The sequence below is a fragment of the Stenella coeruleoalba genome (assembly GCF_951394435.1).
Source record: "Stenella coeruleoalba genome assembly, chromosome: 3".
Taxonomy (NCBI): Eukaryota; Metazoa; Chordata; class Mammalia; order Artiodactyla; family Delphinidae; genus Stenella; species Stenella coeruleoalba.
In genome coordinates, this window is record NC_137148.1 from 145902579 (window position 1) to 145926064 (window position 23486).

At 48.8% G+C, this 23486-nt stretch overlaps 1 protein-coding gene across 1 annotated transcript in view; it reads right to left on the minus strand.

The window, feature by feature from the left end:
- LCP2 (lymphocyte cytosolic protein 2) overlaps positions 1 to 22159 on the minus strand; it is a 44957-nt gene extending 22798 nt beyond the window's left edge. Inside the window, exons 1-6 of the mRNA XM_079918449.1 lie at positions 21903 to 22159; positions 17797 to 17859; positions 12951 to 12997; positions 3355 to 3420; positions 2897 to 2928; positions 2257 to 2294 (exon numbers count right to left, since the gene is read on the minus strand). Of these exons, the coding sequence (XP_079774575.1) occupies positions 2257 to 2294; positions 2897 to 2928; positions 3355 to 3420; positions 12951 to 12997; positions 17797 to 17859; positions 21903 to 21980 (324 nt within the window). The 5' untranslated portion in view covers positions 21981 to 22159. The remainder of the gene's footprint in view (positions 1 to 2256; positions 2295 to 2896; positions 2929 to 3354; positions 3421 to 12950; positions 12998 to 17796; positions 17860 to 21902) is intronic.
- Between the last annotated feature and the right edge of the window lie 1327 nt (positions 22160 to 23486).

A 23486-nucleotide genomic window follows, 5' to 3' on the forward strand; every position in this document is an offset into this window, starting at 1 on the left:
TAAACATCAGGAGTGTTTGTGATGCCCCTAGTTAATTGTCAGTTCTGTTCTTAGGGTGCCTGTGCTCGAAACTTTCTTCCCTAATGGGGAAACCAGATAACCAAAGCCTGTTCACTAGAAGGCAGGTTAAGTTGTGCCTGAGAGGGGATAGTCAGGGCTGGGCTAGTCCCTCTGCTGAGAGCTGAGCGTATAAAAACAACAGCTTATTATTCGTGACATCTGGCACTGAGTGTGAAGCTGCTGTCTTGGAAGAGACTCTTCCTAAATTTTAAATGACTTGTCGTGTTTTACATAGGCTTCTCTGTGGGTCTCAGGGAAATTAAGCCCTAGGGGCTGGGTGATTGCCTTTGAAGCAACCCATGAAAGTGGACAGTTACAGTAATGATTTCCCAGGCAGGAGTGGCACCATCAACTGCCAAGCAATGACTAGCTTATCACTCTCAGGTCAAGGTAAAGCGGGTCGTAAATGAGCCCAGGGCATTTCTCTAAAGTCGAGGGCAGCGTGGAAAGAAGCGACAGGAGGTTGCAACTTGACGAGGAGAGGTGCACACTGAGAGCCTAGAAATCCTGACAACCTTACTAGGTGGCTTAAGGAAGCCTGTCTAAGGTGCTCAAGTGAAAGATGCATGTGTTGATGTTTTGACTTGCAGAATATGTATATTTCTAATATTGGAAGACGAGGTTGAGTACCTTCCCGAACTCCAAAACAGACTTCGTCCTGCCATCAGTGTTCCTATAACTTGAGAACAGAGGATGGAACCCCTGATGCATGGGAGGGACTTCAGAACCACGGCCTCAGCGCCTCTGCAGCCCATGCCGACTGCCCCCTAGACCTACAGGGGCTCCCTGCAATCTCTCAGCCTGCACATCCCAGCCCTGTGGCTCCTGACTTTCCACTAGGCCTTTACCCCATAAGCCCTTCTCAACAATAGACTTTTCCTCTCTGCTTCTAGAAAAATTATTTTCTCCCAGTGATTTGACTTGAATATTTCTATGTGTGTTTTTGTTCCTAATCATATTCTGCCCTGTGTATGTGTTATCTAAGCTAGAAAATGCTCATAGAATTGGGCTCTTCATCTCCACCCCCCACCCCCAGTGCCCTGTGCAATGCTGGGCACTTCATGGAACCCGAAATGTTGTAGCCAGTGGCTAGTGGAGACTCCCTGTTTACAGAGAAGATGGAGGTGGCTAGCCTCAGGCTGAGCTCACGGGAGGGACTGCATGGCAAGCAGCAGCAAAGATGCAGCTTCTGCCTAAAAATGTAAACATTTGGGGGGAAACTGGTCTATTTTCCCTTTGGAACAAAATTAACCTGTCATATTCCTTTGTTCTCACGTAGAAAGCACAGACTTAAGCTAGCACTATTTTTTTTTTTTTTTCCAAATTCAATGCTTTCTTTTACCAGAATCCCATCAGGACAAGGGAGGTTTAGTGACTGCTTCCTAAAGGCACTAGAGGCAGCCGCTTACCAGAAAGACCCCTGGACGGAGGGTGGGCGACCCGGGTCCTCAGCCTGCCTCTAACTAGACGTGTGACATAAGTCACGTTCTCCAGCGGGCTCAGCTGCTTCATCTGTAAAATGAGCAGACTGGGCTACGAGCCGTAATGGAGTTCTTAGCCTGAGTCTCTGGTTTCAAGCGTGGTGACTACATATGCAGTTTCCTGGGGACAAGGTGTGCAGAATTCATCCGACTCTCAAAGGCGTCATCATGACCCCTCAAATATAAAACCCAGTTGGATCAGCCCATCCCTGAGGTCTTTCCAGGGCTGAGAGTTAATTCTGAACTCCTTTTCCCTCTGGGTCACCGGTGGGCACGTAAGCCTATGAGAAAGGCTACTTTAAATCTACTTTAGCGTAGACCATGTGGAGGAGGGGTTTGGGGGAGGGCCCTGCTATGGAGGTGTGCACGGTGGATAACGGCGTGGTCAGCACCCCACAGCCCATGGCCGAGTCCAGCCCGCTGTCTGTTGTTTGTCAAGTGAAGGGCTGGTGGCACAAAACCAAGCCCATTGATTCAGGTGTCGTCTACAGCTGCTCTCGTGCTACAAGGGCAGAGGGGAGTAGATGAGGCCAGAGACCCCGTGGATCGCAAAGCCAGAAAGTTACTAGAAGGCTCTGGCCTTCACAGAGCACATCATCTGACCCCTGGGTGGCTCTATCAGGGCCTTGCTCCTTTCAGCATCATGCTGGTTCCTTATGACAAAGGCACTCTGGAAACAGCTGTAAGGTGGAAGAACGGCCCACCCCATACTCACAAAGGATGACCAGCCTCCGTTGTCTTCTTCATGGCTTTCTGTGGAAGAGGATAACACCAGCATCGGTACCAAAAGAAGCCGCAAGAAGGAACGTCAGAGCCGCTCCCCACTCCGGGATCCTTCCCCACCACTGCCCCATGCCAGGCCTTCATGCTACATACCTGGGGGTTAACAATTCTGTATCAGCTCTAGAATTTCTACTTGAGGGGCTCATTCTGCCAGACAGAGGCAGTGGTTCTTAACCTTTCACATGCATAAAAGTCACTTGAGAGTGCTTTAAAATATGCAGATACCCTGGGCCCTATCCCTAGAGCTTCTGATTCAGCAGGACTGAGTGGGACCCAGGAATCTGCATTTTAACAGGATGTGCAATTTAACAACTGAATAATTGCCTTAAAGACTCAGAAGCAGGAGGGCTGGCTCTGCTTAGGTGCTCAGTTCAAAGCCTGGCCCGGGTCATTCCATGCACCCCACAGAGTCCCTCACTGTGTCTCTGCAGAGGGTCCCAGCTGAGAAGGGGCCATAGCCAGGTGTCCCGGCATAGTGACATCTCTCCTCCCCTCAATCTGGACCAGCAGACAGAAGAACCAAAGCACCTGTCACCTCCTAAAGCCATTGCTCTCACCCCTGAGACCTTTACCTGTTTCCTCAGGAAACCGCTGGACTTGGGGTCTGTAAAGACAAACACATTGCATTAATGGCCCTACTGACTTCGGGAGATCTCCCTCTTTCCTCAGTCCAGCCCTGCAAGGGGAGCCCCCGGGGGAGGGTATGTCTCACCACCCAGGACCGCGGTCCCTGTTGCTCTGAAACCAGGGCCAGACTACCCGAAAATTCTGGAAACCACCAAAGCCATGCTGGTGGCACAACTGGGAGCTTGTGACTGTCTGACTCTCTAGGGGAAGTTCCCCTGATGTCCCAGACACAGGGCAGGATGCAGGGCAGAGGTGGGGGGGGGGACCCCTGGACTGAAGGATCACTGCGGATCAGAAATGGGGGCCAAACCAGTCCCGTGACTCCCATTTAAAGTTAGACTTGGGTTTGAAAATGCCTTGCATTTCATTAAAGTGACACCAGGACCTCAGCTGCCCCACTCACTTGCGTGTGAAAATGCTCCTTCTCTCTTCATTCTTGTTGATTTCTTGACTCAACTTACTGAGAATCCTGCAAGATAAAGGGACAGGGGAGGTGACAAAACAATCATCTCCCCGCTGGCCCAAACTTCCTCCCACGGAGCCCTGAAGTTCCCTGATCTGTGTGACCTCAGGAACCTGGGCCAGTATTGGCCAGCCTCTGTTCCTTTGGCCTCCAGCCAGGCCCCTCCCCGTGGGGCCTCTGCTCCTCGCTTCCTGAAGAGCTTGTCACCTCCATCCCCCTACCAGTCCCTGCTCAGGAAGCTCTCTGCTGGGGCCTCGGTCTAGCTGGTCAGCTCACGCCTGGCTCCTCTTCCTCTGAAATCCTGCAGCCTTATGATCTGGACATGACCACTGCGTATTTTATTGCGTTAGCATTCCCCGGGGCTGAGGTCCCCTGACTCTGGGTTTGGCATCCCTGTAGTGATATCTAACCTCTAAGAATCTTCAAACCATCTCTGAGACCGGGAGGAATCAGCTGCTTGCTGCATAACTCTTGACAAGAGCTCCCGTGCGCTTCTTGGGTCTGAAATCTCCTTCCATTCTCCGCTCCCTGACTCCTTCTTGGTGACATGCATTCTTTTTTTTTTTTTTTTTTTTTATAGCTCTTCTTAACTAATTAAGTCAAGGACAGTGTCAACAGACCAAAATTATGTAATTTCTAAGTCACATTTAGAATGAAAGAGACCCATTTTTACTTTTATACAAGCACACAAATAAATCAATAAATGAAATGCTCTTGTAACGGATTCTGGTGGGGAGGTCTGGGACTGACCTTGTCCACGATAAGGCTCACATGTCATTATTTTATTGCTTGCTCCACTGCCTGACAGCAAGGTTACTGGCAGCTTAATCCTAATTTCTCAAGCTCTGTCAACAACAATTTCTTTTCCTTCAAAATGGGATTGAAGTTCTGTGAAATGATTTAAAGTTATTTTTAAAAAAAAACTCTCTTAAACCCAAGCAAGAACTAAGAAATAACATCTTTCCATCTTTCTTTAGCAATCTTAGAACGGCAAAAGTTTAATATTAACCAAATTACTATAAACATTCAGGAAATATCCAGGGATGTGAGAGAATTGGAATCTCATGAAACTCAGTCAGTTTTTAACTAACTGAAGATTTTGGAAAAAAAAATGTTCATGACATGGATTCTTTTCTTTGTTTGTTTGTTTTTTTTTGCGGTACGCGGGCCTCTCACCGTTGTGGCCTCTCCCATTGCGGAGCACAGGCTCCGGACGCGCAGACTCAGCAGCCACGGCTCACGAGCCCAGCCGCTCCGCGGCATGCGGGATCCTCCCGGACCGCGACACGAACCCGTGTCCCCGGCATTGGCAGGCGAACCCTCAACCGCTGCGCCACCAGGGAAGCCCTGACATGGATTCTTATAAACACTTGGTGAAGTGTTTCCGATCTAGGCCCAGCCTGCAGAGTGGGAGACTCCCTGAATCACCCACGCCCGGAGGCCACCCTTGGCCAGGACCCTCTTATTCCTTGGATGTTGTAAACTAGCAAATCCCCAAACCCCAGGACAGGAAGGGCCTTTGTGAGTGGGACGGCACCTCTGGCACGCCCTAGCAGTCAGCTCCAGCCTCCCTTCGCACCATTGCTGTGACCAAGGGCGCCCTCATCAGTAAACAGGCTCATGTCCCCTAGAGATCTGAGGCAGCTGGAGGAGCCTCAGAGGTGATCTAGTCCAACATCATTTTACAGACGGCACCACAGAGACCCAGACGGGGGAAGGGACCGGCCTGCACCGCGGGTTAGTGATGAAGGCCACCCTCTCCCCACCACACGCACCAGCCCCGGAAGCCAGGCTCCCTGGTTTCCAGAGCAGCACACTTTCAACACACCACATCCCCTGTCCATGCCCCTGATGCCAGAAGCCCCCTGGGAGTGAACGAGCCTGCAGCCCCTCTGGAAATGGCCCGGGGTCTACACTGCTTCTGCTGAAGTGACCACCTCAAGGTAACAAGCTTGGCCTAAGACAAAATTGCTCAGTTAGCAGAAGTAGTCTTGGCATCTACCACTTCTTGCTTCCCCCATCATCCCCCAGGCCCCCAGTCCCCCCACTTCTCCTTGCTCCCCGGGACCTGCTGCTCGGAACCCTCCAACTCATTAGAGTGACAGGGTAAATGAATTGTTAATAAATCCACTGGGAACTTTAGAGGACAGAGAAGGAGGGAGGGCAGTGTTTAATCCTCCATCATAATGTCCTCGTTGGGATTTCACGCTTCACTGGGAGATGCTTGGGGATGGGGCTTCCCAGTGGCCTCCTGATCACACCTCCAGAATGCTTATTCCTGGTTCTTCTGTTTCCTTTAAGCGATGGTTTTGAGAAGCTGGTGGGAGTCCCTCTCCTCCCTCCTCTGACGTGCGGTGTCCCACACCCTGGCCAGGGGCGTCTGTGATGGCCGCAGCACTCATCCCCATTCAGTCACACCTTCATTCAACAGCGCGCACTCAAGGGCTTCTAAGTGCCAGGAGCTCTGCTGGGGCTCAGGGTGCCTCAGTGAACAGAACAGAGATCCCTGCCCTCCAGGAGCTTACTTGCTAGTGGAGAGAGACAGACAATAAACAACGAACATTTAAGGAAGTGAAATTCTAGATGAGAGCTGTGTGTACACGCATGCAGCAGAGGTGCGAGCTGGGTGAGGGGGGAAGGAGTGCATAGGTGGGGTGCGGTTGCAATCGAAAATGAGCAAGTCTCTGGGAGGAGGTGACTTTTCAGCAAGACCTGAACTGGGGGATGCTGGGCAGCACATCCCTGCAGAATGTAGCGGGGTGGGGGTGGAGGGGGTGGGGGAGGGGGGAGGGGGAGACCCTGAAGGGCTTGCACAGCTGCTTTGATCCTGAAAAGACCTCCTGCTCTCTGCAGCTCCTCTGCTTACTGGTATCTTCAGCAGCCAGGCTGGAAGCTGCTGGGCTCCTAACTGGTGAAGGAAGGAAATGTCAAACCACAGAACACACAGAGGAGCAGCATAGAGCTGAGAGCAAGCAGAGCCAGAGAGGGGCTGGCAGCCCAGCCTGCAGCAAACATGGGCGCCCAGGGCCTCCTGCTTTGGGGGGCCTCGGGGCAACCTTCCCAGCCAGCTGGGACCACTGCTGGGGGTGAGTGCAGAGGGTAGCGGTGCTGGTGGACAGAGCAGCAGGTTGTTGCCACCTCTGTGTGCAAACCTTCAAGGTTGTCCCCGACTCCCACCTCCCCAGAGGACCGAGTGACAGTGAGTGGTCAGAGGTGACTCATTCCCCCTCTTCCCCACAAACCCCAGGCCATACTCAGCACCAGGGGGAAAGGCAGAGGGGGCTGGGCAGCTGGTAGACACAGTTCTCTCTCCTTCATCTGTTGTAGCCCCAGAAGTGGAGCGAAATTTTCCACAGGAAGTCAGGCCATGGCAGGAGACAGAATCCTGCCATGACCTGGGTTGCAGCCCTGTTGCATCCCTTAGCTTGCTGTGTGATGGGGGCCGGTCTTTGACTTCTCAGTTGAAGGCCTCTTCTGGTGATGTTAGAAGGTACGGAGGGTGGGACCGTGGGTCCTTGTTGAGTCTGACTGCAGCACCCTGCCCAAGGGCAGTGTGACCTCAGGCAAGGCATTTGCCCGCCCCCAACCCCTTGGCCTGGATTCCTCTTCATCAGCAAAACAAGAGGGTTGGCCCTACTTAGAGAATCCGTGATCGGCCTGACCATAGAGATTACATGTTACAGTCACTGAGCCCACTGGTGACATAACCCATCGGAGCCTCCAGGAGAGATGCCTCGGGGTGCGGGTGGGGTGTGGCAGTAACACAAGCACCCTGGTAACATGGGTGATTCCTACCGTCTGCAAAGGTTGTGAAATCACTCCTGTCATTCTGGTATTCTTGGAATTGTTTTTTTTTGTGTTTTTTTTTTGTTTGTTTTGTTTTGTTTTGCGGTACACGGGCCTCTCATTGTTGTGGCCTCTCTCGTTGCGGAGCAGAGGCTCCGAACGCTCAGGCTCAGCGGCCATGGCTCACGGGCCCAGCCGCTCCGCGGCATGTGGGATCTTCCCGGACCAGGGCACGAACCCGTGTCCCCTGCATCGGCAGGCGGACTCTCAACCACTGCGCCACCAGGGAAGCCCCTGAAATTGTTTTTTAAAAACAAAAAAATGGAGGAAGAGGACAAGGAAAAGGAGATGGAGGAAGAGGAGGGCGAACGAGGTAGGGCAGCAGGAGCAGAATACGGGATCTTGACGTGGTCCCTGCAGGATTCTCCCAGGAGACCTGGGGCTCCCTTTCAATGGTCCCTATACTTCAGCAGCTGTGGGTAGAGGGTCTTGAAGTGCGTCTTGAAGTCAACTTTGCTGATCACACAGAAGAAGGAAGCTATGAAAGAAAGACAGGCAGGCAGAAAGGAAGTCAGGGAGGAAGGAGGGAGAGAGGAAGGAAACAGAGCAGATAGAAGCTATCAGAGCCCACAGCACACAGTAAGAGTCGATATTATTTCGTGAACACTCTATTCTTGTTGCCTGTGTTGTCACATGTACCAGCACACAACTTAAATGTATTTCTTACCAAAACTTGCATAGCCTGAGCTTTAGATGAGCTTCCCCTGTCTCCCACGAGGCTGGGAGCTCGGGGGGGAGGCGGGGAGTTGCTCCCCTGACTCTGTTTCAGGGGCACGCTAGTCTCTCCCATGCCCAGAATTGGGCAGAAGTCTGCATTTGCTCCACGCTGCCCTCTCCGGCTCCTCAAAGCCTCTCTGTCCTCTGACACCACCTCTGTGACCCCTGGCCCGCCTCCCAGCCCACATTCTCTGTCCTAAACTTGCACTCGCTCTGCGTGTCACCCTTCTTTAAAGGAACAAAACTCCTCCTTTAAAAAGTCAGCCAAAGTGAGAGAGTGGCATGTAATATATACACTACCAAACGTAAAATAGATAGCTAGTGGGAAGCAGCCGCATAGCACAGGGAGATCAGCTCGGGGCTTTGTGACCACCTAGAGGGGTGGGATAGGGAGGGTGGAGGGAGACCCTAGAGGGAGGGGATATGGGGATATATGTATACGTATAGCTGATTCACTTTATTATAAAGCAGAAGCTAACACACCATTGTAAAGCATTATACTCCAATAAAGATGTTAAAAAAGAAAAGTCAGCCTCCTTGAACCAAGAACCAAACCTTCCAAAGTTCTGTCCTGTCACCTGAGAAGCCAGGGAGACGCCAGGACATGGGTCTCAGGACTCAGGCCTCCGTGTAGAACCAGGCACGTGAGGGGGAAACAAGAATTTAAGGGCACAGCAGGGTCTCCCCACTTCTCAGGCATGTCCTCCGCCTGACAGTTTTACAAGTTTTATTTTACATGTACTTCACAGTCGTCTGGGTAGTAGCCAAGAAGAATTATCCCCACTTTTACCAACAAGGAAAGCAAGGCGCTGGGGAAGTGTTTGTCAAAGGTCCCATGATGGTTTTTACATGGAGCTGAGCCAGAAGTCAAGTGTCCTGGGTTCGCACCGGGGAAGATGAGGGGCAGTCGGTGGAGAGGACGCACTTTTCATGCGGGGAGGACTGGGCAGCTGGACGGGGATTAGCCAGTGAATGGGAGCGGGGAGGCGCGTGTGAGAGAGGGACCTTGTCCCTGTCTCCATCCTGCGGGGGGCTGGGCACGTTCTTTCATGGGCACAAGAATGTCATGTTCAGCCCTGGGGCCCTCCTGCATCCTTCCTCCCCCATCATCTGCTGTCTTTCTATCTTAGGTAGGCACTGAGTAGATGAGACAGGAGGCTGTCTCTGAGGTTAGGAGACCGACAGCCTTATCAGAAGACAGATAAATGAACAGGCATGCCTGCATTACCTCTCTGATGGGATCTTAGCTTTTCCCAGCCTAACTTCACTATCGGTAAATGGGTACAGTGTGCATTAATGTTATAAACAGAATCATCCGATGCCTATGTGCTGCCACCTCCTTATTTTTTAAGTTACACTATATTATTTTAAATATAAAACTTATAGCATTAAAACAAAAAACTCCAAATGGTCATCAACAGATTTTATCACGTGTTCTATCGATTTAACCAGAGCACGCTCAGCTATACCATTGGTGTTAGGCTAGGTCCTCTAAAAGGAGGTTAACATTGTTTTATTTTAAAACCCTCCTCCATTACATTTTCCTTGATGTCTGTGGGAAAAACTATGTCCTGAGAGAGCGACTATATCTTCAGACAGAGAATGCTTCCTGGCCAGAATCTGCCTGCTTACAAAATCTATTTAGTACTGACTTTTTAAGCATCAGGGAAGGAAATTGAGGTATGCAGAGGAGTGTCATCTTGTTTTGGTCTGCTGTACCTAAACACAATTTCTTTTCTATGACCCTTTAGGGTAATGATCCAGGGCAAACGAACCTGTGTACAAGGGAATGGAACAAATAAGCACTGATTACCTCTACTCATCAAGGACGGCGCCAGGCAGCTTATATGTGGGCTGTCTCCTTCATATACACCGTTCCCTGAGAGTTCCTTCTTTCTCATCTATCGATGAGGAAACTGAGGCTCAGTGCGTTGAAGCAGCTTGCCTGAGTCCCACAGCTGGTAGGAAGCAGAGCCCACCTTAGAACCCGGATCTCCCTTGCTCCAAAGCCCATGCCTTTCTATTCTTTCATCCTCCCCAGTTAGCAGGATAAAATAATGAGTAAACATCTGAAATTGTGCTCATTGGGATTTTGCATAAAATGGTTAGAATAGCTAACACATCTTCAGTACATTTGATTATTTCCCCATTATTTCCTCTAACTTTCCCACTGGCCCTTGGAGATATGTTCTATTATTGTCCCCATTTTACAGATGAGGAAGCTGAGGCTCAGGGAACTCAGATAACTTGTCCACAGACTCACAGCTAGTGAATGGAAGAATTTAGTCTCAAGTTGTCTGACCTCAGAGCCTGCATTTTACTCACTAAGATCTCCTGTCTGCCTGTTCAGATCTTAAATAATATCCTTTAAAAGAATGAGCCCATGCAGTTCATGTAACCCATTCCTTCATTTTATAGAATTGGAAGCTGAGGGTGGTCTAGGACTCATCCCGGGCACAGAGCTCACAGAAGTAGGGATGGAATTGGTATTTATTATACACTTATGCCAGGGACGGTCACTCTCAGATTCACCTAATCAGGGCAGCCCAGACCTTCCCCAGATGCCTTCCCCATCACTCCCCACGTTCGCCCTTCGTGTTCCATGGGCAGGCCCCATAGCTTGTCTGGGGCACACATTCAAGGACCTCAGAGTGAGATTTTACTGCAGGCCAAGTTGTTTAAGTTTTCAAATAACTGAAGAAGTATCCCACACCTCTACCTCACCCATGTGAGGGTTTAGAATCATTCTTCTGCATTAACTAGCAGTTGCTTCTCACGCCACCTCCTCCTCCTGACTCTCAAACATACAGATGTCAGCTGAGCTCAGCCTTAAGGTTACAAAGGATCTTCCCAGTTAAAAGTGCCTGCCTCATCGCTTTTCTTCTACTGCTCTGATGAAATCCCCTCCTTCCAGCATCTTCATAGCCACAGCCTAGGAGAAGCTCCCATCTCATAGTGGGATCATAGCCGTCCTCTCCTAACTGGGTTCCATGCCTCCAGCTGAGCCCTCCTCTGCATCATCTTTACATGCCCCCGGAAGAGTCAAGATGCAGGCCTGACCTAGTGTTCTCCCTGGTGACCTCACCTCACCAACGCTCAGACTCCTTAGAACGGCTCAAAGCATCCTTCAGAATTGTGACCCGTCACCGTGGCCTCTTTACTTTTTACTTCCCCATGTATACGCCACAGCTGCTCTGACCTACTTGCAGTTCCAGTAAAGGCGCTGGTGCCATGCCTTCGCAATATAGTCCCCATTTCTAGAATGTCCTTTACCCATTTTTCATCGGATCACTCCTAATGCATTTCAAGATCCAAGTTAAGTTCCCTTCTTCCCCAAAGTCTTTCCTAATGCCATATCTTGATTTTAAAACTCTGTGTGGACCAAACTTAACATGTCTGCAGGCTGACTCTGGCCCACCAGCCACTAATTCTCACTCCTGTATGTTAAGGTCTCTCCTTTACATGGAACTATGGTCTTTTTCTAGAGCATCACATTTCTGTAGTTATAGAAATGTGCTATATCTGTACTCTCCAATAGAGTAGTCTCCACTCTATCTGGCTTTTGAGCCCTTGAAATGTGGCTAGTGCCTCTGAGGAACTGAATTTTTAATTTAATTTAGATTTAAATAGCCATTTGTGTCTAGAAAAAACTCTAAAGAAGAACAAGGGTTCTTCAACAATAGTTGCCCCTGGAGATAGGCGGCACCAAAGGCAAATCCTTATTCCTTTCTTTTTCTTTTTCTTTTTTTTTTTCCTTTTTTTCCCCTTTCTTTTTCTTCACCCTTCCCGATGAGGGAAACTGGAGAGTCATATGTTCCTTATTTGAGCTCCCTGGCAGTCTACCTACATATGGGACTTTTCAACCTCCTACTTCATTGACCTACTTCCCTTTTATCATTGTGAGCTCTGAGACTTTTAGAGCGAGAGAAAGGACCTCAGAGGATGTCTAGAGTACAGATCTCAAACTGGTGGCCCCCAGACTAAATGTAACCCAGAGATATGTTCACTTTGGCATTTACAACATTTGAAGATATTTGAGCAACATTTAAAAATTGAGATACATTGCATAAAACGGATATTTCTTGCTACTTGTGTTAAGTTCGAAGACTGGGCATCACTGGGTCCACGTTGACTGGAGTTGAGTAGCTGCGGCTCCCTTTGGATGGAGACTATGATTCCAATTTGCCACAGTCTCCACCACTCCCTGTTGTTCACCAACAATGAGGCTTTGTGCTGATTACCCCTTTTATCATCATAATCGTGCTATTATTTTTCTTACAGTGGAGAAATAGTTCTCCATATCCATGCTTTATTCAAAGGTGGAAAATGATAAGGCTTTGTACTTTTCAACCTGACCCATTTCACCCATTTCTATTAGCTGTCTGGCTTCTATAAGCATTTGCGTGTAGGGCTCCTACTTGAGGGACAGAAAACCCATGGTACAATAGACACACTGCAACTTCCCATTTCAGCGCCCATGTCACACCCAAGAAATGGCCCCCCTTTCCTCAGAATTCTTCTCAGCACGATGTCTGGGACAGCCATTCCAAACAGTCAGTACCGACAGACAAAAGGAAGTTCATTGCCATCCTTCATCGGATCCAACTCTCTCATTTTACTGAGGTCCAGAAAACTAAAGCAATGACTGAGTTGGTGATGACACTATGAGGAAATCTCAGATCTTTGATTCTAGTACTATTTTCAAAGGCCAACCCACCCCACTGGGAAGAGAGGAAATGAAAACGTGGTCCAGAGTCAGGCTTATCTTTGGCAAGAGCAGCCAATACACCAGCTGGGCTAGATCTGTTATTTCTTTTTCTCAAGTCATCTTGTAACTTCTCTTCACTAAACCCTGTCCTTGCCTTCACCCTTCCTCCTCACTTTCTTATTTCAAACCAACAGTGATAGATAACTGACTCAGCTCCCCCTGGACTACTCCCCATTCTACCCAAGGAATGAGGGGGTGTACTTACGGCACCCGGAGCTTAGGGAATTTCTGGATGTCATTCTCTGCCAGGTTCTGAAATGAAGACAGCAGTAGGTTACAACCCACAGGAAAGGGTTCTGGGCCTGGTGAGTAGAGTATGGTATGAAACAATAGGGAACAGTGGGGACTGCAGCAAACTGCAGAGTACACCCCACTCACCCATCCAAAGCGGGCAGCTTCTAGATGGTGCATAAAAGCCTGTGGGCCTAGTGTTGCCAGATCTTTTTCAAAGGGAATCCCGAAACCTGGATCTTATATGAAATGTCCTGAGTTCTAAATATTGACAAATAATTTTAACTGAAGCAAACAGCAAATACTATGAGAGCCAAATCTGTGGGACCGCACAGGACTTGTTTTGTGGGCTGAACTTGGCCATGTCATGACATCTTTCTTAGACTCCAGGGCCCCTCTCAGCAGCCGTATGGAGCAGCTATGAGAAGCCAGCCTGGCGAAGGCATCTGTGCCCTTATAACATCATCACACCCCAACTGCCTCTTTCACCAGGGTTATTAGTAGAATTCTCTAGATGTAAGGATGCAATAAAGAGGCTGTCCAGAGGGAACCAAGAGGGGAAAGGAGAAAGAAACGCGTATTTGTGAAGAACTGACTTTGGGCCTCTCCTTACAGCATCTTGATTAATCCTCACATCAACTCTGTGATGTAGAAACTACCAGCATCGTTCCCATTTTAGTGAGAAAGCTGTGGCCCGGGGATGTAAGGGGATTCCAGGTTGTAGGTGATGGAGGTGGCACTGGGACCCTGCTCTATGGCATCCAATGTCTATTTTCTTCCTGCAAGCTTCACTTTTATCATGTCCAAGCCCTTTGAGGGTCCCAGTGACCTGTGCTGGGGGCAGGTGGTGAGAGAAGAAGGCACCTGAAAGGGAGGAGGAAGAAAAGAGGGTGGGCACGCTCTCCATAGAACCAATGCCGAGGCAAGGAAGGGGCCTCCTTAACGTTCTAATTGAGGTCAGAATCCCAGTGGTTAGAGTGGGAGCTCTGGAGTCAGACAGGCTGGTTTGGAATCTTGGTTCCTTCACTTAGCAGCTGTCTGACTTGAGACAGACGCTTAGTCTCTCTAAGCCTCAGTTTCCTTATCTGTATAATGGGAAGCGTAATAATATTAATAGCTCCGTTTCAGGGGTTGTGAGGATTGAATGAGATGACGTATGTCCTGTGCTTGGCTCAGTGCCTGACATACCTTTTGTGAGTGATAAATGGAGGTTAGGTGAGTAATTTCTGTCCGGGGGGAGGGAGCAGCTGGGGTCTGGCTGGCTCCTGGATGTTAGTGTCTTTGCTTCTACTTCCGCTCTGGGCTGGGAGCTGCCTGGCAGCTTGTTGGCTGCCTTCTGAGATGAGCTGGGCAAGCTTCCTTTTAAGCACAGGGGCTGGGGCATCTTAGCAATGTGCTTATGGCCTCATCTGCTCCACTTCTTAGGAGCAGTGTCTGACCCTGCGGCAGGGCTGGGGAGGAAGTTTGACAAGAGTCCTGAGACAATCAGGTTTTTGGTCAAAATTCTTAACTTCTTTTATTTATTTTTGCATCACTGAGCTATGGCATCCCCTCCCTCCAGAGCCACCTCCTCAGGGAGGATACCAAGACTCTTGTTCAGAGTGTGGCATGATGAGTGGAGGGCTTCCTGGGAGTTGCCAGAGGGATGAATGCTGAGAACTGGGCAGTTTCTGTTCTGCTGAGTCAAGGACATAAGCTGAGGGGATTTCAGGAAGCATGTGAAGGAGAAGGTGAGCATGTGAGCATGGCTGGAGACATAGAGGCAGAGGATATTAGGAAAGAGAAAGGCCTTTAGCAAAGTCTGGAAACTCTGGGTTACTTGTACAATGACTTGGAGTTAGACTTGTGGCTTCGCAGGAGTACACTTATACGCTGAGTGTGTCCTCAAGAGAGACACGGGAGAAAGGAAAGCTGAGAATTGGACCCCACCTGGAGAGGCAATGTGGCAGGGGCTGCTGCTTGCCTACCCAATATCCACTCTCTTTCTCCCTTACTGATGAGACCCGGATTTTGTTCAGGGCAGTAAATGTGCCCAGTTCAAAATATTTAACACCCTAGACTCCCTTGCATATGGCCAAGGTCACGGGACTCCATTGCAGCCAGTGAGATATAACCTGAAGTCTAACTGGATAAAGCTTTTGGGAAAGTCTCCCTGAAAATAAGGGGGAATGCATTCCCCATGCACTTCTGCATTTTTTATTCTTTGCCCTTCCCCCGTTCCTCCTGCCTGGAATGCAGATGTGATGCCTGGAGATGGAGTAGCCATCTTGTAACCATTAGGACAGAAGCCGCCAACGGTTTCCATTGGCCGGGTGGGGCCTGAGTTCTTGATGACTTCCTTTAGCGGCTCACCAGCCTCGAGTGCGTAACTCTATATTTCTTATCACTTGAGAAAGATAGGCCCCTATTTGGTTAAGCCACTGTGGTTCAGTTTCTGTTTCATGCAGCCGCACACCTTTCTAACTGACACAGCTTCCAAGCACATGGCCTCCTCTTCTTCAAGCTTCTGGAAGTGCAGCACCCCTATTCCCTCACCAGACTTCTCAATGGAAAATGAAATGGCAGCAAAACAGATTCAAAGGGCCTGCTAGATCCTACACTGAAGAAAGGAGGAAGGAACGAAGGAAGGAAGGAAGGAAGGGGGGAGGGAGGGAGGAGGGGAGGGAGGGAAGGAGGGTATCAAAGAAAGAAAGAGGAAGGGAGGGATAGAGGGATACAGACTGGGGTCTTCCACTTCTGCTTCGAATAGCAGAATGGTCCTGGATATTATAAAGCTGGAAAGGGTGACATACAACCTGAAGTCTAACATCTCATATAGATGAGATATTACAGCTCAGATCAGAGCCCAAGTTGTACCCAGAGCACCTCGGGCGGAGAGTGGTCTCAGCAGAAGCTGCCGGATCAGGTCTGGGTTCTGCTGCCCACTCTCCTGGCTCCTCGAGCCCCTCTTTCCACTTCTTCCTGTTTGCACAGTGATTAGAGCATGCAGCATATTCTCTGAGGGCCTGACAGGTCCCAGATATTGGGGCAGAGGAGGCAAAGCTCCTGTCCTAACAGGCCTGAAGCTCACAAGGGGAGCACTGGGGGGACTCCCAGAGCTGGGAGGGACTGTCACCTGCTACCACCCAGTCCAATGTGCTCTGTTAACAGAGGAGGGAGCAAGGAGAAGCTCAAGAGGGCAAGTGCTTATTCAAGGTGACCCAGGGCATCAGGACCACAACTGGGACCATCCTCAAGAAAGATGTCTTACTCTCTTTCGACTCAGCCCTGAGAAGTCTCTGTTCTCAGTGCTAAAGGCATCAGAAGGAAATACTCAGATTGAGCAGTAATTTGCAAAAAGAAGACAATAAAACTACCAGAACTCTATTGGCCCAAAGCTCAGTATAAAGAAATAGCATTGTTAAAAACTTATGCATGGTTAGATTAAATTAAATGTGTGCTTTAGTCCAATTACTAGGTGTGTGACTTAGAATAAGTCACATCACACCTCTGTACATGTTTCTTCAATGGCACCTGAGGTGGTTGGAGCCTTCCTGAAGATAACTTCCTGCTATAAAACAAGCTTCTGGAAGGCAGAAAACACATCTTAATCATCTCTATATTCCCAGCACACGGCATGGTCTGGTATGTAAAAGGAGTTCAGGAACATGCTTGTCAAGTGAATGACTGAATGGTTTAGCTGGGACAGTGAATAAACATGTCTTACGTGGCACATGAAAACAAAACTCAGACCAAAAGGGGCACAGGTTTGGTCTAGGCACGAGACTTAAGAACTGACCAGAAAGGAACACGTGACTATGGGTGGTAGTGAGCTCACTATCACTGAAGGAATTCAAGAAGTTCTTGGTGGCAGAGATGCAATACAGGAAATGGATGGGTGTGCTGGGTGGAAAACTAGAACATGCGCCCTCTCTGGCCCCTTCCAACCCTGAAGTCTCATGGTTCAGTTCCCTCACTGCTGCTGACTAGGTCTTACAAGGAAACACAGCTTAACTTGCCCCCCGACTCCAAATCCAATTTGGGAACATCTACCCCATGAGACCTTTGAAGTCTTTTTCCTACTTCTTTTTTAAATGATGAAGGAACATGACCAGAAGGGATAGATGGGTGCAGCCAGGGTCTCTCTTACCCATTGGCAAAGAGGTCATTTTAGGGGAAATGCTCAGACCACCGCCCCAGCCACTACCCAGTGCCTCTAACTCCACCAATTAGAGCTGCATCCCTTTCTATGTAATGGCTTAGTCCTCAATAACAGCTGCATCTTAGTCTTACGCTTGAAGCTTTTTGCAATATAATGGAGTGGAGAAAGCCATACCCCGTGTGTGTTTAATGGGCACAAAACCAACTATGTGAATTTAGTAGAGAAAGAGGGACATATTGAAATAAGGAGGGTGATTCTACCCTTTATTCTAGGCAGTGACTATGTACCCCAGAGTGAGAAATAGAGAAAGAGAATCTTCTATTCTCCCATACGATCATTTGCCCCCTTGGCCTTCTCAAAGTATGAGTGGTATTTGAATAGATTTTCAAGAGGCGTGTGTGTGTTAACTATAATTGGATTCCTCCTTATACCTTGACTTTAGAATGTACCTTGGTATGGGTGAAAAATCTGGGAGGTATCCTAAATAGGAAGGATCCTGAGAGGTGATGAGAGAGACGTTCATACAAAACTGAAGAAGGCCACGGGCTGTGTGGCGATCCTGAAGACAGGCATTGCCCCTGGGCATCCCCAGGGACAGGGTAGCCCAGTTGGCCCTGCAGCCATTGATTAAAGTACAGGACAGCTTTGCTCTCAATGGGTCAGACTAGCCAGCGCTCACCAAAAACCGCAGCCCGTCGATGTGATATTTCTTCACAGCCTTTTCACAGTCCCTGTAGTTCAGCTGAAAAAGAGGAGGGGAGGTGCTGTCAGTGCGGGCAGTTCGTGCCATTGGTTCCCATCCCTTGCCTGCCCTAGAAGCTTAGCAATTTGTGGTACTTGTGGCTAGCCAGGTCCCCCACTCCCCTCCCCTGTCTAACAGAGGGGCCCCATCCCTACCTCAGCCCTGCTTTCACTAACTAACCCCTTGGGACTCCCTGAAATGGAGAAATTGCCTGTCTAAGGCCTTGGGGCCAACCCCTAAGGGTTGGGGTACAGAGAGAGCGCCTTCAGAGCTTCAAAGGGATGGCCATACGCTCCTCTAGCAAGCAGAAAAGAGCTGAAAGAAGAAAATAAATAGCATCTGTCATCTCGCTACCCAAAGACAACCTCGGTGAAAACGGCGATGTCTTTCCTTCAGTGGTTTTTCCTAAGCATCTTTCTAAACATAATCGAGGTTATCATTCGTATTCAATCTGGTTATCTTGACTTTTCCTCCTGAAACATATAGGCACTGCTTCATGTTATTACAAACTGATTTTGAACATTATTTGAGTTTGCTCCCTATTGCTGAACATTTAAGTTGTTTCCCAAACTGCTGTTCCAATAATGATAATAGAAACTTCTAGCAATTACTGAACACTTGCTATATGGCAGGCACTATTCTAAGTATTTAAACCAATTTTAAGTCATTTAAGCCTTATGTTTTTCAGATGGAGAGTCAAAGGCACAAAGAGTCAAGTAACTCGTATAAAGTTCCATGGGTGGGCAGGTGATAGAGGTGACAACCGGGCTTCAGAGCAAGGAATGTTCTCCTTTTAGTTAATAACAGTAAAACTTACATACAGTAAGTGAACAGATTTAAGTGCAGCTTAACATACCAGATCAAAAAACATCAGGGATATTCTTTAACATACAGCTTTTTCTTCTATGTTATGTAGTTGAAGTTAGATTCTCAAAATAGAATTATAGAATCAACAGGAATGATCATTTTTAGGGCCTGGTTGCTTTCCTAGAGTCACATCAGTTGACAATTGAAGCAGGTGTCTGTTTCACCTCACCCTCAACAACATAAGCATTTCTATTTGAAATATCTCTAAATTTGATGTTTCTAGATAGAGTATTTAAGGTAAAATATTTGTCCTTGAGAATTCTAGCTTCTCCTCTCAAGTATGGGTCTCACGGTCTGTGGCAGCCTTCTTTGGGGGCAAACTTCAAATCATGACCTTTTCTTATGGCCAACAAAACTAAAGAGTGAGAGCAACTGTTGTAACCTCATGGCCTGACAGGGTAGGATGAATATTAGAAAGCTCGGAAAAGGCGATTTAGCAGTCATATAGAAAGCAAGCAGTCTCTGCAGGGCCCCAAACACCCCTTTTATGCATAAGCCGTGCGGTGACATGGTTCTTGGAATTTTCGACTGCCTTTAATTCATCATTTTAACTGTCCTCATCATCAGCTGAATCTCTGATTTTGCAGAGTGCTGACTTGGACTCTAGACAGACAGACAGTCCTGCAGACTGGGGCCTGCCTGGGAGTTTGATTCTGAGCCAGTAATGTCTTGGCCGGAGGGTGAGACTCTGTTCTTTTAGCATACGCTTAGACGATTCTTATGAGTGCCCAGCTTTGGTTGGTGCTGGTCTAGAGCAGGTACCTGGTGTTGCAGATGGGACCACTGAGGCCCAGAGAGGGGAAGGGACTGGCCTAAGGTCACACAGTGAGTTGGGGACACAGCTAGGATTAGAATTTATGGCTCTGAGCCAGAGTCTTCTCCACTGCATGGCCCAGGGATGCCTTCCTGCCAAGTCAAAAGGAATTGGAGGAGTTAAAGAAATAGAAAACATGACCTCAGTCCTCAGGGTCTTACGTTCCAGACAGAGGATGAGCTGCACGTATTTGAGACAGTAAGACACAAAGGCCCACTGCTCTGCATGGAGTCCCCAGCTAGGGCCCAGCGAATAGAGCAGGAGAAAGGGAAGACTGAACATGAATTGGCCCCCTGTCTCTGCTGGAGACCTCACACACGTATTTCCTTTATTTCTCCCAACAATCCCATGAGGTTAGTCACTGTTACTATCTCTGGTTTACTGACAAGAAAGCCGAGGCACAGAGGTGAAGTAAAAAAAAGGAGGGTCACCAAGCTAGCAGGTGGCAGAGCCAGGATTCAAACCAAGGTGTGTCTGACTCCAGAGCTGGCCGGGGAAGTGTCTCCAAGGAGGACCTGGCCCCAGTGCTTCATTAGAAATGACACCTGCTAACAGGACTTTTGCTGGCCAAGATCCGTCCCCAAATGACTCCGCGGTCAGTCCTCTGCGTTTTCCCTCTGGGGGAATTGAGATGTTCACGCTTGACGGATGTCTACCCGGGTCTGTGGGTTCCTGGATCACAGGTGCCCCTCAGTCTCCTCGTTCCTGCCTTCAGTCCCTTCATGCTGGGAGGGGAAAGCTGTCCAGATTCTGTGGACTTGACCTGGGGTCTGGACTCTCCAAGAAGAACATTCTCCCTTCCTCCAACTCAGGCAGTTGTCCCGAATCATCCCTGACCTATAGTCCAGCTCTCTCTACGAAGGGGAACTTTACCTTTGGATTCTGCAGCTGCTGTACTATCTGTGTAATTCTCCTTCCCACATTGGAGATGGGGCCTATCTGTGCCTCTCAGCCCATCCTCAGGTATGCCTTGTTAATTCTCAATTCTTTTCTCCTTTCTTTATTGAGGTAATATGCCGCTTTATAGCATCTTAGCAAATTTCACTTGTGGCCCTAATTTATTTGGTCTACATTTAAGAAAAGTATTTAGAAAACTCTTTCAAAAGTCAGTTACCTCAGTGATCTTTGCACCCACCGTGCTGAAAACTAAGTTTATTATGACCTTTTCATAAGGGAAAAATAACAGAAAGGAGATGCACAAAAAGCAGAAAGTAACAAGATCTGTGGGCTGTGCCTCTATCGTGCCACACCCAATTCAACATTTTCACATTTTTCTTAGGGAAGAACAGTTGTGACAGGAAATACCTTGGTACCATATGGACCCCAAATTAGACGATGTGTCCCTGGGAGCCTACTCCACCCCAGGAAAAACAAGAAGTTGACTTAGACAACCTCTAAGGTCTTGACCTAAAATCTTATGCTTGTGATAATCTGGAGTAACAAGTGAATCTGATGCCAGCCTCCAGAGGTGGGAGTGTTAGAAGCTCAATTGTCCCTCACGAGACATCGTATCCCTCGGACAGGGATAGAGGGTCCCTGAGTCACGTGACTTGGGATCTGCCCAAGCAGACATGTGACCTGTGGTCCCACCAGCAGATGACCAAACACAGGGATCCTTGAGCACCTCCAAGGCTGGGAGCCAGGACAGCAACACTCAGCTCTGCCACAGCTTGGCCCCTGACCCTTCCTGGCCAACCTTCTCCTCTTCAGGGGCCTCAGTTTCCCCAGCTATAGTCTGAGGCTCATGTCAGTTTCCTAGCCTGCCTCATAAGACCCTCATAAAGCTCCAGTGACACTCTGTCCAGGTAAAGGTTTCAACAGCCCTCTTTCAAGGTCATGAGCAATGACTTGCCCTGACGCCATCTCCAGCATCATTCATCACAGCCTCCAACCTTTCCTTTCTTCTCTCCTACCCCAGGACTCCATATCTCCCCTAACAAGTAGCCTTGATCTCACTAGTTGTTACAGCAGTTCTGAGTCTCAGAGCAAGGACTTTGAAACCAGACAGGTGTGACTAGAATCCCACCTCTGTCACATGCAGTCCCTGGGGCTTTGGACCAGTTAGCCTCCTTGAGCTTATGTTGCAGCTGAGCTGGGAGGACAGCAGTCTTGGAGAGGGTTAGATGGGACTGTGCCTGAAGAGCACAAACTCGAGCCCTGGCACACAGTAGATATTTGTCCCTCTGAGGGCCTCCCATCTCCCCAAAATGCATTGCCGGGGTACTCAGTGGTGCTCACTCAACTGGCGAGGTTGCATGGAGTTGGAAGTTCCACTGCTATCTTTCACGCCTCTCATGTTCTGCCCAGACTCCATCTTCAAGCCTCTGCCCAGCCCTACCACCCCCAAAACATCAAGGCTCACCTTCTTGAAATAGTCTGCAAGGGTGTCAGGGTCCCAGGCCAGGACCTCAGAGCGAAAGGGCACGTTCCTGAGTGCCATGGTTGCTCTCCTGGGATGAAGCTCACAAACTGAGCATGGGTGTTGCACCCATGGACAGAGAACCCCAAATCCAGAGTGTGGAGGCGTCTTTGGCTCTTCCAACTCCCAGGTACCCTCTGGAAAAGCTCTGCTGGAGCCGATGTCCTTTCTGCTATAGCCAGATCCCAGAAAGCAACGGCTTCCTCTGAGAACATATATGGTCTCTTCTCAGAAAACGACTCAGCAAGTTTCCTTTACCACTTCCTCTACTGGGCTCTAAATAAGTAAACAAGGAAGCCCAGCTCTGGGGGCTTGAGAGGCAGAGAGAGCTACAGGCTGGTAATTCCCCACTGGCCCCATCTACCCCAGCCCAGTGGGAGGGGCGATGAAGAGAACTTAGACTCCAGTGGGAGTCCAAGTATGTTTCCATTAAAATCCCTGGCAACCATATGTCTAAACCACATTCCTTCTTGGCTGGGTCTTTGCAGATGAAAATCTAATTTGACGGTTGACCTAAAATATAGACAAGCTCCCACATCAGTGAAGGGGAAGGAGCGTGACCTTTTAATGCTTTCCAACCACCCCTCAGTTTCTCTCAAATGGATAAACTTGAGCTTCTTTCGCTGCTTGCTTATAGTTATTACAAACTCTGTGAGCCAGTGAGCTGGGCACCCAGGACTGAGAAAGCGGATCCACTGGGCAGGGCCGGGCTTAATTTCTGCTATGACTCTTTCCATGCTGGGCAACCTCAGGCAAGGGCTGAAACTCTAGGAAACTCAGTTTCATATCTGAAATACAGGAACAGAAGGATTGCTTCATATGTACATAAAACTTAGATGCATTTAACTAGACAAACTTAAGGGGAAAAAGTTAAAAGAAAAAAATACCGATTGCTATCGATGCTGCCGTCTATTCTAGTCACTATCGTTCCCACCGTATATGCTACTTACTATTTATGCCTCCACATATTCTATCTAAAGAGCATATCCCTGGAGACAGGAGATGGGAATCTGGGTTCTCTCAGTTGGTTTCTTAGACCCTGTGCGCTTCCTATATCTGAGCATCTCCTTGACTGGGGGTGAGTCCAGTGTCAAAAGCAAACCTATTTGTACAACTTCACAGCCTCCAAACACAAGTTCACCACTCATTTAGTGCTGCAGGCATAGGCACACACAGATGACCGTCTGTCCCGACGCTTAAAGAAAGAACAGAGCTCTGTTGCACTTACCGAGTGATGTTAGGTTGGCCCCTGAGGTGATGCCTTCCTGAAGCTTCTTCAAGGATAGCTTTGGCCGTGCAGTTTCCATCTTACGCACAACCTAAGGACCCTCACTGTAATGTACCAGCCTCGCAAGGTCGTTGTGTAAATGAGATCTGCACGTTGTCCCAGGCCAAGCGCCTTTATGGAAGTGGTTCATGAACCTGAGCTGATGTCATCCTCACCTCAGAGGGTGCCAGGGGCATCGGCTGAGGCAGCCTAGGCCGAGCACTCCTCACAGGGCTGGTACCTAAGAGCTCTCAGCGACG